We start from the raw sequence: 16,407 nt of genomic DNA, 5'->3' as shown, positions 1-16,407 counted from the left end.
CACTACAAAACACATGAGCATGAATCACTGTAGATATTTTACCACTACCATTCAAATTCAGAAATGATTTAAAGAAATACGTACACCTACAAAAATCATCTTTAACATACAGTTAAAAAATGGAATCGTATCTTGCAATAAAAACTTAACAAACAACTGCTATAGCAACAACAGCGATGAACCTCAAAAAAGATCTTGAGCAAGTACATACCTTATAATTCCATTTATGTAATGTTGAAAAACAGAAGTCAGAAAGGAGGAGTTTAGCTTGGAGGACGGAAGGAGAGGTAATGGATGGGAAGGGACCTTTGAAATGCTGATAATATTCCATTTCATATTCTGGGGTGGTATCACTTCTTAAACACAGATATATTCACTTTGTAAAAATGCACTGAACTATGTACTTTTCTCAACATGTTACACTACAATTTTAAGTTACCTAAAGAAAAATTTTTTTTAGAATTACTGTTTTTTTCTATCAAGTGATTTGTCAAAACTGTTCAGAAATGTTAGTCTTTCTCAATGACTACATTTCCAATACAATCTTTGAACAGCATGAAATGATCAGAAGAAATACACGATAGAGCACTTACTTGTAATATTCCGTGAACTACAAGCAACATTACCTGCCTTACCTTTTCAACAGGGAGAAGCATCTGCAGCACTCGGACTGCAAACAGAGAAACACTGACAAAGGCCATTCGGTGGTGTACCAGCACGACCTCTGGTTGGTCCAAGCTCACTCTACTTTTATGGTAGCACATGGTATCTCCCAGGGACCCCAACACCATGAGCAATTTCTCCTTCTGCAGACATTTAAACACGAACAGGAAAAAAACTAACTTTAGGGAACCAGTATGGAAAATTCCACGGAGAACAATTTAAAATATTATGACTAAAGAACAAAAACCAAAACAAAAATTTATTCTTCCCTATAAGAATAACCTATACCGGGACGCCTGGGTGGCTCAGTCGGTTGAGCGTCTGCCTTCAGCTCAGGTCATGAACCCAGGGTCCTGGGATCCAGCATCGCATCAGGCTCCTTGCTCAGCAGGGAGCCTGTTTTCCCTCTGCCTACCACTCCCGCTGCTTGTGCTCTCTCTCTTTCTCTCTCTCTCTCTGACAAATAAATAAGTAAATGTAATCTTTAAAAAAAAAAATAACCCATACCTGCTGAAATAATTTAAAGCAGTACAAGTGAAAAATAAGCACACCTAACGATTTTTCAAACAGTATTTCTAACTAATAATGAATAAAAATAAACAAAATACAAAAGCTTAATGAAATATAAATTCCTCCTAGTTTCTAGTGCTTAATTATTCTAACTTCAAAAATCAGCATGCAAATCTCTCGTCAAGTATTTATTAGGCTTACTATATGCTTAACACAGTGGCAGGTATAATGGGGGAAAATGCATTAGTACAAGAGACATCCCTGCCCTCAAACTGATCCTAAAATTACTAAGGAAATGAAACAGGGAAAGTCAGATCATTAAAAAACAATTAAACATAAAATTGTATGAACTCCCCACGTAATAAGGTTTGTTTCAAGGCAAGTGTTCTGCCATCATAAATTTATAGATAACTTAGTACTTAACTAGAAGTTATATCCTTTACATTGAAAGGCATACATAAAATACAAAGAGAAAGCTACAACCTAGTCGGCTAACTTGCAAATCATAACAATACAGACCAAAATAACATCTTACATAAGCCGACATGCCCCCGTCAACGAGCCGGTAAAAGGACAGCATCAGTAAGATAGTAGAAAAACGAGCACTGGAGATTTTAACTTTCTACTGAGAATATATGAAAATAAAAATAGGAAATAACCTGAAACTAAGGATAAAAATGTATGCCAGAATTTTTTTTTATTCTAGGATAAATATATTGGAAGCAAAGCTAAAAGGTATGATGCCTAAAAAAATTATATCAAGGATCAAAGCCACAATGAGATATGGCTTCACATTCATTAGGATGGCTATTATCAAAAATAATGGAAAACAACAAGTGTTGGCAAAGATGCAGCAAAACTGGAATCTTTGTGCATTGCTGGTGAATATGTAAAATGGTCAAGTCACTATGGAAACAGTATGGCAGTTCCTCAGAAAATTAAACATAAAAATACTATACGATTCAGCAAATTCAGTTTTGGATAATATACCTATGAGAATCGAAAGCAGAGACTCAAACACATACTTGTAAATCACTGTTCACAGAAACAGTATTCACAGTAGCTAAAAGGTGGAAATGTGTCTATCAAGAGATGAACAGATCAACAAAATGTGGCATGCTGTATGTACATACAATGAAATATTATTCAGCCTTAAAAAGGAATGAAATTCTGACATATGACATAACATGGATGAACCTTGAAAACATTATGCTAAGTAAAATAAGCCAGACACAGAAAGACGGATATTGTATGATTCACTGAACTTACATGAGGTACCTACAACAGTCAATTTCATCAAGAAAAACGTGGGATAGTAGCTGCCAGGGGCTGGGGCAAAGGGGAAAGGAGAGTTACTGTTTAGGGTACAGAGTTTCAGTTTGAGACGATGGAAAAGTTTTGGAGATAAACAGTGTGATTGTACAATGTGAATGTACTTAATGACACTGAATTATATACTCAAAAAGGGTTAAAATAGTAAATTTTATGTTATATATATTTTACCACACACACAAATTACATAGATGAGAAAAACTCTTGTTATTTACATGGATCATTTGATAGTGTTGAGTTTTAAAACAAACACAAAATTAAAACTATGATACTTTCTAAATCATTAGAGAAGTAAAAAAGAAGACAAAATATTCAATACAGTAAAAAATTTTTAAAAAGGAAACAAAAGAAATAGCAAAAATTTTTGAGAGAAGACCAAGCATAACTGTGCTACAAAAAGTTTAAATTTTCCTGTAAGTCAAATATGATTTCATATTAAAGTAAAAAACAAAATAATTGACACATATAAAAAGATACCTTTATCTTTGTGCATAAAAGGTTAAAATTAAATGTGTAGTGAAATATGAATAAAAAAATCTATGAAATAGGAATAATGAATAATTCAGGGCAAAAATAATTTGATAAAGGGGGTCATTTTCTCTTGATGAAATGCATAATTAAGAGTAAAGACCCAATATGAATTGAGTCTATGTAGTCTGACTGACATACAATATCAAGCAAAACCTGTTATTGAAACAAAGATGGTCATACAGGTTTTAACCCAGTCATTTTTAACTTAATTCATAAATAAGTAGATATAAACTTTGAACATTTCAAAGAATACAATTCTTGAAGTATCCAAGAAACCCTGACAAAAACTAACCATTTCCTTAACCAAAAAGAAAACTTCAAAATACACTTAAAGGTATCTTCTCTAATCCAAAGAAAATAAAACTAAAAATTAATAAAATTTAAACCAGAAGCCATTATATTAATAACTACCAGTCTAAAGAAAACAAACTAGAAACACAGAGACGATCTTACTATTTTCACATGAAATTCTTCCACACAGCCCCTCTCCATTAAAATAAAACTTTTATACACCTACAAACAACATATCTGTTATTCAACATTAACTCTGACACAATTTAAATTAATGAACATTAATTTAAAATCTCAGTATTGGGGCGCCTGGGTGGCTCAGTCGTTAAGCGTCTGCCTTCAGCTCAGGGCATGATCCCAGGGTCCTGGGATCGAGCCCCGCCATCAGGCTCCCTGCTTCGCTGGGAGCCAGCTTCTTCCTCTCCCACTTCCCCCGCTTGTGTTCCCTCTCTCGTTGGCTGTCTCTCTCTCTCTGTCAAATACATAAATAAAATCTTTAAAAAATAAATAAATATATAAATAAAATCTCAGTATTGTAGAGCTTCTTCTAAAATTCTATTTGTGAAATTGTTTCAAATAACCTTAATAATTCTAATGATACGTTGAGTGCTTCTCAAAATAGTATAAAAAGAAAGTACTATGAAGAATCAGGCTTGTAATCTTCTAAGAAAAAAAAGTTTGCTTTGCTTTAATGTTTTAAGAGAAGAAAGGATTGAAAAACAACAGAAATTTGTCTACAGTTTTAATTCTTTGGGCTAGAAATGTTCAAAATGCTATGAAGTAGTTGATGGAGAGGGTGAGAAAGGCCAGTTTCCAGAGGATATTTATAGCTTTTACAAAAGAAGGTATAGCATTAAATCAGATTAGCAAAATATTCCAAATATTCTCAATAAAACAGAATTTACAGTACAAACACAATTTCTCTACTATCTGCACATTACAAAATAGGTAGTAAATACTGTGAAGCCTCTGAAATGAGCAACTGGATTGGGCTCTGCCCCCCACCATGCTTCCAGCATCAGACTCCGCACTTCCCTTCCGCCGCAGCCTGTGCAACCTCGCCAGGCATCTCCTGTGGAAGAGCAAGGCCATCCCGCCTTTAGAATGGAGGCCAAACTACTCAGCACCAGGGAGCACACCCTACGGCCCACCAGTGTCTCTCCCATATCTTCCACTTTGAGTTTTGTGCTGTATAGCTTGCATGCCCCCACCAGCCCTCCCCTTCACCACCAGTCAGCACTATGCATTCCTCCCTGTCCTTCTCTTAGCCTCTGCCAGATAAAAACCCTACCTTTACCGCTTAGCCAAATCATACTTATAATTTATGACTCAGCTCAGTCATGATTTTAAAAAAGTGCCCCCCACCCCGAGATTCTAAGATGGGAGTGTTGTCAAGGCATCCTTGGCAATAAAACATGATTGAAAACCTAGACTCTTAAGTGACTTTGAAAAAGAAACTGAGCCTCCATTTCCTCATCTATAGCATGTGTTATCTGCCTCATAGGGTCATGATGATTAAGTGACTTCATAAACATAGAGTGCTTAAACAGGGACTACAACAGAGTAAGTGCTATCCCTAAACTCTTTTTAAACTAATATTCCTCTATGCTTACCTCTGTTTTACTGGTGTCACAGCAGAAGTATCTATCTTCCACAAGAATGAAAAGAACTGCCTCTTATTCATCTTGCACCCCCAGTGCCTGGCATATAATGGGCAATCAAGAAATGTTTGGTGAACTAAAATAACTGTCTCTGGCCTGGTGGCAGCAGCAGGGGAGGCCTATGCTAATTAGAGATTCCACTCACCCAATTATAAATTCACAGTCGGCTTCACTTTCCCTCACTGAGCCCTTACTGGGTACAAAGCCCTTCTCTCTAGATGCGTTCACAATGCTCTCAGCCCCACTTGAACTCCAACCAGCAATTCTTCAACATGCCTGAATAGCTAAGTTACCCACTCACAGCAGGTCAGATGGGAATGTGGAAGCAATGAGTCATAAAGGAGGAGAAAAGACTGTTTTTCATGACACTGCAGTGACAGTAGCGACAGAAAGAAGAAGGGCAAAACATGAACAGCAGACGGCCCCCAGAGGTCTGGGGTTATCAGGCATGAGGTAAAGATCCATGCTTCTTGAACCTAACTTATCATGTAAATGAAGATAAAACAGACTTGATTTCAAAGGGAAGCAAAGAAGGAATGACATACTTAAGGTCAACCTAACTTTTATAAGTGCTTAGCAAATTTTTGATCTTAACAAAACGTAAGTTCAACAAAAAAAATTTTTTTTTCTTTTATTTACTTCAAGGGAAATAAAAACATTCAATGCAGGAGATGGGGGGGTGCTTTTGACAATGCTTACACAAACCAAGCTACGGAGCTCCAGACATGACTGTTATTAACATTACTGGGAAGTCTGGAGATTTGATTACGTATCCTTACGTATCTACTTTCTCAATTGGTAGAAACACATTATTTCGTTCCTTTAATGACTCAACAAAAATACTGCTTCTATCTTCCTTTTTAAACTTGATAAAAGTAGGGACATTAAGAAAGTCTATTATTTGCTTCTATTAATATATACCCAAAGGAATGAGATTTTTTTCTTAGGAGGCATTCATTCTTTCAAACAAGTAAAAGTAAATCAAATATAATTTTATGCAGTACTGTTTTATTTAACATTTCTATCATACCAATTGGCACTTCTACAACAGATTTAACCTTTAAAGTAAAAATAATTCATTGAATCATAAAAGATCAGCAGCCAAAAGTTAAAAGTGAATGACTAACTTTTACAGATAAATGTTCTGGCCAAGAAAATCTTAAGTTAATTTAAGAAGCAACCGATAAAACATTCTTCACACTTCTAAGAAAAAAATCACTTGTTGAAAACCTTCAATATGTGAAAATCTTCTAAAAGTACTACCAAATAGTATGATAACCTTAAGGATTAAAGAAAAACTAAGATTAAGAACTATTATCCCTATTTTATGGATAAAGAAATTGAAGGACTTGAAACAATACATTATCCCTATTGTAAAATACGTGTTTCTCTTTTCAAGAGGGGTGTGTGTGCGTGTGCGCACGCATGCATGCACGCCTCTTAAAGTTTGGGTTTTCCACACACAGGTTTTGGTATTAAACAAACATAAGTATTTTGTCTAACCTCTATTCACAAGGATCGGGCAGTCCATAACAAAGTTTAATAAAACAAAGGCAGGGGCGCCTGGGTGGCTCAGTCACTGGGCGTCTGCCTTCGGCTCAGGGCGTGATCCCGGGGTTCTGGGATCGAGCCCCACATCAGGCTCCTCTGCTGGGAGCCTGCTTCTTCCTCTCCCACTCCCCCTGCTTGTGTTCCCTCTCTCACTGTCTGTCTCTCTCTCTGTCAAATAAATAAATAAAATCTTTAAAAAAATAAAATAAAATAAATAAAACATAGGCAGACCTAGGTCAAAATAACATAGAGGAAAAAGAACTGGCAACTATGGGAATCAATATATATTTTTGTGACTAATAAATTTTGCTTTTGCTTCTCTAACAAGGCAAGCATAAACAAAAAAAGAAAGACATAAGTTACCAGTTTACATTAATAGAATAGAATGTCCATTCTTAAAAGAAATCACATGATAATTTTAAAACTGAAAGTATAAAATGACAAATGATTTATGATATATTGAAATGTAAAAAAGAATACAGTTTCCAATTACATGGAGACATACCACTAGTTTACACATTTAAGAAAATATTAAGAAAATAATATGTTGTATGCTAACATTCCTGAGGTTCCTGTACACATACATGTTGATCACTCATGTGAAATATTACTTATCAAAACACTTTCTTCAAAAAAATAAATAAATAAAGCCATACTCTCCAAAATTATCTTCCCTACTGAAATACAAATAGCAAAGAACACGGCATCTAGGGGCGCCTGGGTGGCTCAGCCGTTAGGCGTCTGCCTTCGGCTCAGGTCATGATCCCAGGGTCCTGGGATAGAGCCCTGCATTGGGCTCCCTGCTCGGTGGGAAGCCTGCTTCTCCCTTTCACACTCCCCTTGCTTGTGTTCCCTCTCTCGTTGTCTCTCTCTGTCAAATAAATAAATAAAATCTTAAAAAAATATATAAGAACATGGCATCTAGTAATAAAATGAACTACTGATACACACATCAACATGGCAATATCTCAGAGTAATCCTACTGAAAGATGGCAGACAAAAAAGCGTATGAGTTCATACATCCAAAATTCAAGAAAATGCAAACTAATCTATACCATGCATATCCCTATGTCAAAATGTATCCAAAAACTTTTTAAAACATGTGCAACTTATTATATGTCAATTACACTTCAATAAAGCTGTTAAACACCCCCACAAATATATATATTCACACACATATATATGAATAAACAATAAGAAATGTGCAAAATCTATATGAGAAAGATACTCTTGAGAGACAAAAATGTAGACTTCAAGAAATGGAAAGATAGAGCACGTTTTCCCAAGGTATAAAGAAAATCTTTCTATGATTCAAATTCAGAACCAATTTTTTAAAAAGAAATTGTTAAAGCCAGCTATATAAAAATAAACAAATGAAGGGGTGCCTGTGGCTCAGTCGGTTAAGCTTCCAACTCTTGATTTCGGCTCAGGTCGTGATCTTAGGGCTGTGGGATGGAGCCCCACACTAGGGTCCTCACTCACTGGGGAGTCTGCTGAAGATTCTCTCTCTCCCTCTCCCTCTGCCCCTCCCATCTGTGCTCACACTCTCTCTCTCAAATAAATCTTTAAAAAAAAATGAATAAAAGATTTTGCAGAGTCAAAAGCATCATCAGGAAAGTAAAAACAAAAAAAAAAAACCAAACAAAAAAAAACCTGAGGGACTAAAATTACAACTTGTCTTGGAAAGTCAATGTCCTTAATATATAAAAGCTCATAGAAATCAGTTAAAAGAACAAAAGACCAATGACCCAAGAAATAAATGGATGATGAATGGATAAATGCCTGGACTGCTTATAGAAAAAGAAATGAAAATGACCCTTAAAGTTACAAAAAAAATGCTCAGCTTTACTCACAGAGAAGAACAAATGAACACTACACTGACATACCATATCTCAGTTATCGGAATGGCGAAAATCTGAGGTTTGACTATAAACCATACCGCTGAATGTGTAGGAGAAAACACATTCTAATAAACTGCTGGTGAGTGAATGAAATGGTATAGCTACATAGGAGAATGCAACAATATCTATGATTTAAAATACATTTACTTTTTCAATTTAGTACAGTTGACACACAACGTTACATTTAGTTTCAGGTGTACAATACAGTGATTCCACAAGCTATACTTTATGCTATGCTCACAAGTGTAGCTGCCATCTGTCACCATATGATGCTATTACAATATCATTGATTATATTCCCTATGCTGTACTGCTGTACCCTTCATCCCCATGACTTAGACATTCCATAACCAGAAGCCTGCACCTCTCATTCCCCTTCATCCATTTTGCCCGTCTCCATATTCACCCTCCCTCTAACAAGCTTTTGGGGTTTTTTGTGTTTGTTTGTTTGTTTTAAAGATTTTATTTATTTGACAGAGAGAGACAGCCAGCGAGAGAAGGAACACAAGCAGGGGGAGTGGGAGAGGAAGAAGCAGGCTCCCAGCGGAGGAGCCTGATGTGGGGCTCGATCCCAGAAAGCGGGGATCATGCCCTGAGCCGAAGGCACACGCTTAACAACTGAGCCACCCAGGCGCCCCCTAACAAGCTTTTTGATACAGCAATCCTACTTAAAGAAATCTACCCCAGAAACACACTTGTACATGTATGAAATGACATATACATGTTATTCATATCACATAATTTATATTAGCAATTGTGTCCAAGAATAAGAGACCAGGCGAACACACACTGAGACACTTGTAGCCTATAAAACAGAATGATGAACACCTCCACATATGGACATGAAAAAATCTCCATACCTATTATTCCGTGCACAAGGGATATATTTTTAAGTTATAAAAACAAGGTGTAAAAACCACATGTGACATACTATCTCTTGTGTAAGATGTGGGAAGAGCAATGATAATCTACATGCTTACTTGCTTATATTTGCAAAAACTAAAATAAAAATGGAAAACCAGAGAACAGGATGAGAGGGGAACGTCTCTGAATTACATGTTTACAAGGAGAAAACAATTCGCCAAAGTAAAAACAAATTAAAACAAATATAACTGCATAATAAATTGGTAATGGAGAAAAGAATACAGTTTTTTGACTGTATATTCTTTTTTCTTTTAAAGATTTTATTTATTCATTTGAGAGAGAGAGAAAGTACTGCAAGAGAGAGCTTGAGTAGGGGGAGGGACAGAGGGAGAAGGAGAGAGAGAATCTCAGTTAGACTCTGCTCAGCAAGAGCCCAACGTGGGGCTCAATCTCATGACAGTGAGATCATCACCTGAGCTGAAATCAAAAGTCACATGCTCAACCTACTGAGCCACCTAGGTGCCCCCTGACTGTCTATTCTTAGTGAGATTTAGTCCTAGTCAACAAGAACTGCCAAGAAATCTTGAACTGGATCAGTTATTGACCACAGTGATACTAACACTACTATTCTGAAATTACTTAGTATGTGCAGAAGTTAAAGCTAATAAGCAATTATGTCGATATTGGTAAAAACTAAGAATTTTTGAGCAACAGTACAAATATGAGAAAGGAAATACAAGATTAAAATGTGAAAAATAGCAATCTGAAGTCATTTTTTCTAGGTACATATTTCCTAGTTCAATTACTAATGGAAAAAATGATATGACAGTAGCTATAAGGACCCCATTGGACTGTTTTTAGTCCCAATATATATCCCATTACAAGTAACCAGAATCAAAAATTAATTAATTAATTTAAGTAACTAGAATTTCTAGAGAAATGGCCTGTTCCAGAATGCACAAATAAGCCTGGAACATAGTGGTTAGAAAGAAAGCTATTAAAGACTAATAAGACAAATGAAACCAGCTTTAAAAGGATCAAAATAAAATAAATAAATAAATAAATAAATACTATTTATCATAAAATAAATAATAAATAAAATACTATTTATCATATCCCAAGGAAAACACTGATTCTCACCATATCTATAGCAAAAAGGCTGCTGTCATCCCAGATATCTTCTGAAATTGCTTCACCAATAAGTATCATATCCTCTGCAAGCAATTCCAGAACTCTTATTATCATTTGTCTACTACCTAGGAACATAAACAGGAGAGAAGAAAAAAAGTTAACTTTCAAATGAACAGCTAGATATCATACTGCTCAATCCTCTTCTTAGTCATGCCCCCGAACTCCTATTTCTTTTTATTTTTTTGATGTCTTTAGAATCATTGAAAGAGATGAATAGGGAAGTCACAATCTACAACCACCATTAATACTTCTGTTCCAGTACTATTTAACCACAACAAATCCAATGTGCTCAGAAGTGAGAAAGATATTCAAGAAGAAAGTAGCAAAATCTAAAAATGCTGTGAGGTAGATTAAAATTTTTCTAATTCAGAGACCTTCTGTGTTACATGTAATATGTGACAAAGCACCAGGTTAGGTTTAGAAAGTGCATTCCATTAATTTCCTATTTAATGGTAGAAGGCTTAAACCTTGTCAGAAGTAAGAATTACACCACACACCTGAGCAGCCTGGGAAGCTGAGCTTGCACTGGACCAACTAAAGGAATAAATGTGCATAAAGGCATCCGCTGAAGAAACTTCAAGAAAATCCACCTGAAACAGGTTCTCAAGCCTCTAGACTTAAAACTCTATAAAAATTCCAAAAGAGGGGTGCCTGGGTGACTCAGTCAGTGGAGTATCTGACTTCTTGATTTCGGATTAAGGAGTATGCTTAAGGATTCTCCCTTTCTTTCTCCACCCCCCCCCCGGCCTTGCCACTAGCCTGCTCTCTCTTTCTAAAATAAATAATCTTTAAAAAAAAAAAAAAATTCCAGAAGAAACTGCTCTGTCACACCCACCAAAGCCATCTCTTTTCTCCACAGAGACAGAATAACAAAGGAACTCTACTATCCATAAGGTGAACATTCAATCTAGACTCCCTGTCCCACATGCCAAAGGTCAATTTCCAATAAATAAAAGTAAAGCAAACTACCAAATCATAAGGGTCTAGATTAATTGTTCCATTAGAACAGCTGGAGCAAGTTCTCTTAGAAATCTCTTATGATATTGAACAATTACAAATTATGCAATAATTTATCACAAAAGGGCAAGAGAACATTTAGAAAATTTTATGTACCAAGATATAGCTTCATAATTATCAATCTGACTTTTTACAGCAAATTAAGAAAAGGTTAAATGAGAAATCATTAAATCTGAAACTGTTCTTCTCAGTATACCATGCAGACAAACATATATACTTTATGATGCCAAAGTTCAGCCTTCATTTCACATTACTAGTACATGAACTAATGTGTGCTTCTAGCTGCTGGAAGCAGAGTTACTCAGTCAGTGATAAGTTAGGGTTATTTGGTTCTCCTCAGGATAAAACATTTTTAATGCTTCCCAAATATAGACCTCCATCCTGCTTCCCTCCCCACCACCTCCTAGCAGGCGAAAATAAGACACAGCACTTGAAGAACCATTCAGATAGGACAGATTTTTTTATTGAGCCAGTATAAGCCATAAAACATATATCTTGCTTATCTTGTATTTATATCTTGACAAGTTTATCAACTACTGAAAATGTATAGAGTTAGAGAATAAAAAATCATTACTGCTTCCAAATTATTTTTGTACCTGGAAAACGCTAAGTGCTTAAGAGCATGGACACTGGCTTCAGAAGAACCTTGGTTCAAGCCTCTGTTCTAGCTGTTTGACTTTGGATAAGCTTCTAAACCACTCAAAACCTCAGTTTTCTCATTTGTAAAATGTGGATGAAAGTAGTAACTACTGCTTATGGAAAGATAAAATGGGCTGGTGTGAGGAATGCATGAAATCACACACACAAAGCCAGTGGCAACTGCTGTTCTGATCCTAGACTCCGTCGGACACTGGCCGTATTATTGTTCCTATCATGCTTTACTAAAATCACAACTACATTATAATGTATACTTAAGTACATCTTTGCAGATTTACCCAGCACATTTGAGAGAAAAAGCAACTCCAGAATGTTGGGAGGTTTTTTTTTGAGTTTGGGTTTCTTTTTTTAGAAAAAGAAATTACTGCAAAGGTAAGAATCCAGTTTGGGGTTTGTTTTCCACATGTTTCATAGCTTAACTACAAACTGAGTGGGAAGACCGAATAACTGAGAGCAACTCGAAAAGTTTCCAAAGGGCAAAAGGCAAAGATTTTTTTATCCTGGTCTATTCATGCTGGCCCACCTTCTCTAACTTACTGTGGCTGCAGTGTTTCTCCAGTGCTTACGTTTAGCCTACAGAAGAGGAATCCTGTGCAATGAAAAATCATGAATGGAAGGGGATACTCTATCCAAACAATGCTCATGGCATCCACGCTTACCTAGAAGATAATAAGACTTTATTAAGTGCTTAAGAGTTTGTATCCCAGGGGTGCCTGGGTGGCTCAGTAGGTTAAGCATCTGCCTTCGGCTCAGGTCATGTTCCTGGGATCCTGGGATCAAGCCCCACGCGTTGGGCTCCCTGCTCAGGAAGTGAGTGTGCTTCTCCCTCTGCCCCTCCCCCAGCTCATGTACGCTCACTCTCCCTCTCTCTCAAATAAATAAATAACATCTTAAAAAAAAAAAAAAAAAAGAACAAGAATTTGTATCCCAAAAGGTAAGTAAATACAGATTCTAAATGTCATAACATAGATAGGTGAAAAAAAGAAAAAATAAAAGTCCCTGAAAACGGGCAAAACAAAGACAAATTATATAAAAAGAACTATAACTTCAAAAACTAACCTGTTCTTAAGAGAGGAACTGCTGATTCCAGAATAGAGACACAGAACTGGGGAAGACTGAGCTGCTGGAACTGTAGCTCCAGAGTGTCTTCAGTCTCCAGCTCTGGCAGATCTATGTGAACCACGTCCAAAGGTGAATGCACGGATACCCGAGAGTTCACAGGAGCATGGCTACTACTTCCACTGTAAAATAAACAAAGGATAATCCTTGAATGGAGAAACAGCCCACAAATAGGTTTACTGCCTCTCTGCTCTCCGGCATATTAGAAGCCTCATTGCTTCATGCAACAATCCTGGTCAGATTTGAGAAACCTTGACAAGTTTATAGAATTAAATTCCATAAAGATGACTCAAAATTGTAAATGAAACCAAAAAATGCATTTATACATTGCTTTTCAAAATGATGTTCTTGAAATTCCCATAAGAGCAGTCAACATCAGCACTAATAACCCATTCATTTCTAGAGAACAAGCCAATTCATAGCAAAGTTCTTCTGTAATCAACTTATAGAGGCAAAACTAAATCATTTATATGGTTTCCTAGATTTTCTGTGATTTTCACCAAATGTTCTAAGTAAGCCAATGTTAGCAACTGAAGAATGCTAGAAAATGCCAGAAAAATATGAGAAGAAATGGATTACCTCATTTTGTACATTCAATATCACATCATGATTTTGAAAGTATACCAAACAGTGGAACATCCCATCTTTCTTGGCTTTCTTCATAAAAAATTCTTACCTTAGGTGTCAAGTGATGGGGTGGGGATAAAATGCTATAGAAAGGCCCGAACCTCACATTTACAAAGGACCTCACATTTTTTACTTTTAATGTTATGCATAATTGAAGCTGAATCACAGACACACTAATGCTATCAAACATGTAAAACTCCCAAAATCTAATATACGTTTTGTCATTTCTTCAATTTCAACATCCCAAAATATTAAAACAAGGTGGGCTTCTCTCAAACTCTAAAAGGCTCCACGAGGAAGGTGTTCAGTAAGGAGTGAAGACGTATAAGCATGCAGCACACTGGACAGAGCTAGAGAATGAGGTAGAAAGGCTTTATAAGAGTAAAGAGAAAAACCATGTCTGACCAACACCAGCTCCTACAGAAGGATTAGGAGCACAGGCTCTCAGATCATACTGTCCAAACCCCAGCCCTCCTCTTTACCAACTGTATAAACTGGGATAAGGCTCATTGCCTCTCCAAACCAGGTTTGTCTGTGAAATGATGATGATGATAATGCCAATGCTATTACAGGATTGTCAGGAGGACAACCAAAGGAGATAAAGATTGTATAGCACCTGGCGTAACACCACGCATGCAGCCAGCATGAATCAGTGTCAGCTTGTAGCAGCAGCAGTGCCATGGTAAATAATCAAGCCAACGAGTGTTCATCTCACTGAGCATTTATTAACAGGACACCAAAGAAGAAACTAGTATGTTTAGAAGATGCTTGCAGCCTAAGGATGAGGTAACACACAAACACCATGCCAATCCCCTTAAGCAAAATTGGTATATAAAAATCTGTATTTACGCAAATAAGTAAAATACCATAAATTGTGCATCTGAAAGGAATCTTTGTTTTATACTCTCTAATCATTCGCTTTAATAGTAAATACTGATGCATTATGATTAGACTTAACAAATATGGGTTTAAAATATCGTCAGAACATATCTATCATTTAAAGCTATGCTTTTAAACTAGATCACATTTCATTTGTGGCTGATAAAAAAAATTTAAGGGGTCAGAATCTTCATTCTTTTTTTAATGAAATACAAAAGAACAGAAAATATAGTTCACTACGTAGCATATGGAATCAAAGTACTATTTTGTGAACATCTTGTTTTGGCAGGGACACACACACAGGCATACACACACGCAAACATACATACACACGCACGTAAGAGCATATGTCTGTGTACGGAGTATTAAGCTGAATGTAATGTTATTTCTTACTGTGGGTCATGGTCAAAAAACCACTGATTCAACACAAGGCCAATACTTGTGGTAACGTTCAGAAAGAGAAGACAGAGAAAAATATTAATCTCCCTCTGAAACTAAAACACACACACAGAAGTTAAATGGGCTTTTCAACAGTCACCTGGAAGACACGGCATCCCAATCCTGGCCATCTCCTCTGGGTCGCTGGCCTGTGCGTCCAACCACAGAAGGCCGGGGGCTACTGCTTCCTGGAGAAGGATTCTGGGAATGATGAATAACTCTAACTTCATGACAATAAGACAAAGAAGAATTTTGAGAAACTGTATCTGAGGGGAAAAAAGAATGAAATTATCCCTCAATAGCAACAAATGACGATTATATAGCTTTTATATGTCATTCTTCCAAAAAACATTAACAAAGTTAAGATAGCAGAAACACTTCTATTGGGGTAAAAGTAAAGGTCAATCTTTTCTGCAAGTATTCACTTAGCACATTTAAATTATAACTAACTGAGCTGATTATATGCAGCCTTCTAGCCAGCATTATTGACTTGTAACATTCGGGACTGCCAAAGCAGAATAACAGGTCATACACTGCCCTGCTCAAAATTCTGTAAGAAACCCTACTCCAAACCACATATAAAAATGAACTCAAAAAATAAACCTGAATATGAGAGTTAAAACCATAAAGCTCTTAGCAGAAAATATAAAGGTAAATCTTCATAATCTTGGAATGGGCAATACATTTTTAGGCATGAAACCAAAAGCAGGACCAAAGAAAACAAAGATAAATTGGACTTCATTGAAATAAAAAAAACTTTTGTGCATCAAAGGACATTATCAAGAAACTGACAACCTACCTAGACTGAAAAAAAAATATTTGCAGATCATGTATCTAAAGAGGACTTATAACCAGGGTATATAAAGAACTCCTAAAACTCAACAAGAAAAAAACAAAAAACAACAACAAAAAAAAAAACATGGGCATCTGGGTGGCTCAGTCAGTTGAGCTTCCAACTCTCGATTTCAGCTCAGGTCATGATCTCAGGGTCACAAGATCGAGCCCCACCTCAGGCTCCATGCTCAGCAGGGAGTCGGCTTGAGATTTTTCTCTCTCCCTTTGCCCCTCCCTTCCCCCCCAACCCCCACACACTCTCTCTCTAAAATAAATAAATAAAATCTTAAAAAAAAGAAATTTAAAAATGGGCGGAGGACTTTAAAAGACATTTTTCCAAAG

General features: G+C 36.4%; 1 protein-coding gene across 3 annotated transcripts in view; it reads right to left on the bottom strand.

Moving 5' to 3' along the window:
- RTTN (rotatin) overlaps positions 1-16,407 on the bottom strand; it is a 142,457-nt gene that overhangs the window by 115,945 nt on the left and 10,105 nt on the right. For all 3 annotated transcript variants that reach the window (XM_045790253.2, XM_087869736.1, XM_045790255.2), the window contains exons 8-11: positions 15,332-15,497; positions 13,228-13,409; positions 10,444-10,559; positions 636-806 (exon numbers count right to left, since the gene is read on the bottom strand). In XM_045790253.2, the coding sequence (XP_045646209.2) occupies positions 636-806; positions 10,444-10,559; positions 13,228-13,409; positions 15,332-15,497 (635 nt within the window). The remainder of the gene's footprint in view (positions 1-635; positions 807-10,443; positions 10,560-13,227; positions 13,410-15,331; positions 15,498-16,407) is intronic.

Source organism: Ursus americanus, chromosome 19 (genome assembly GCF_024610735.1).
Source record: "Ursus americanus isolate L20-20 chromosome 19, mUrsAme1.1.p, whole genome shotgun sequence".
NCBI lineage: Eukaryota > Metazoa > Chordata > Mammalia > Carnivora > Ursidae > Ursus > Ursus americanus.
This window is presented reverse-complemented; position numbering and strand designations above follow the sequence as displayed.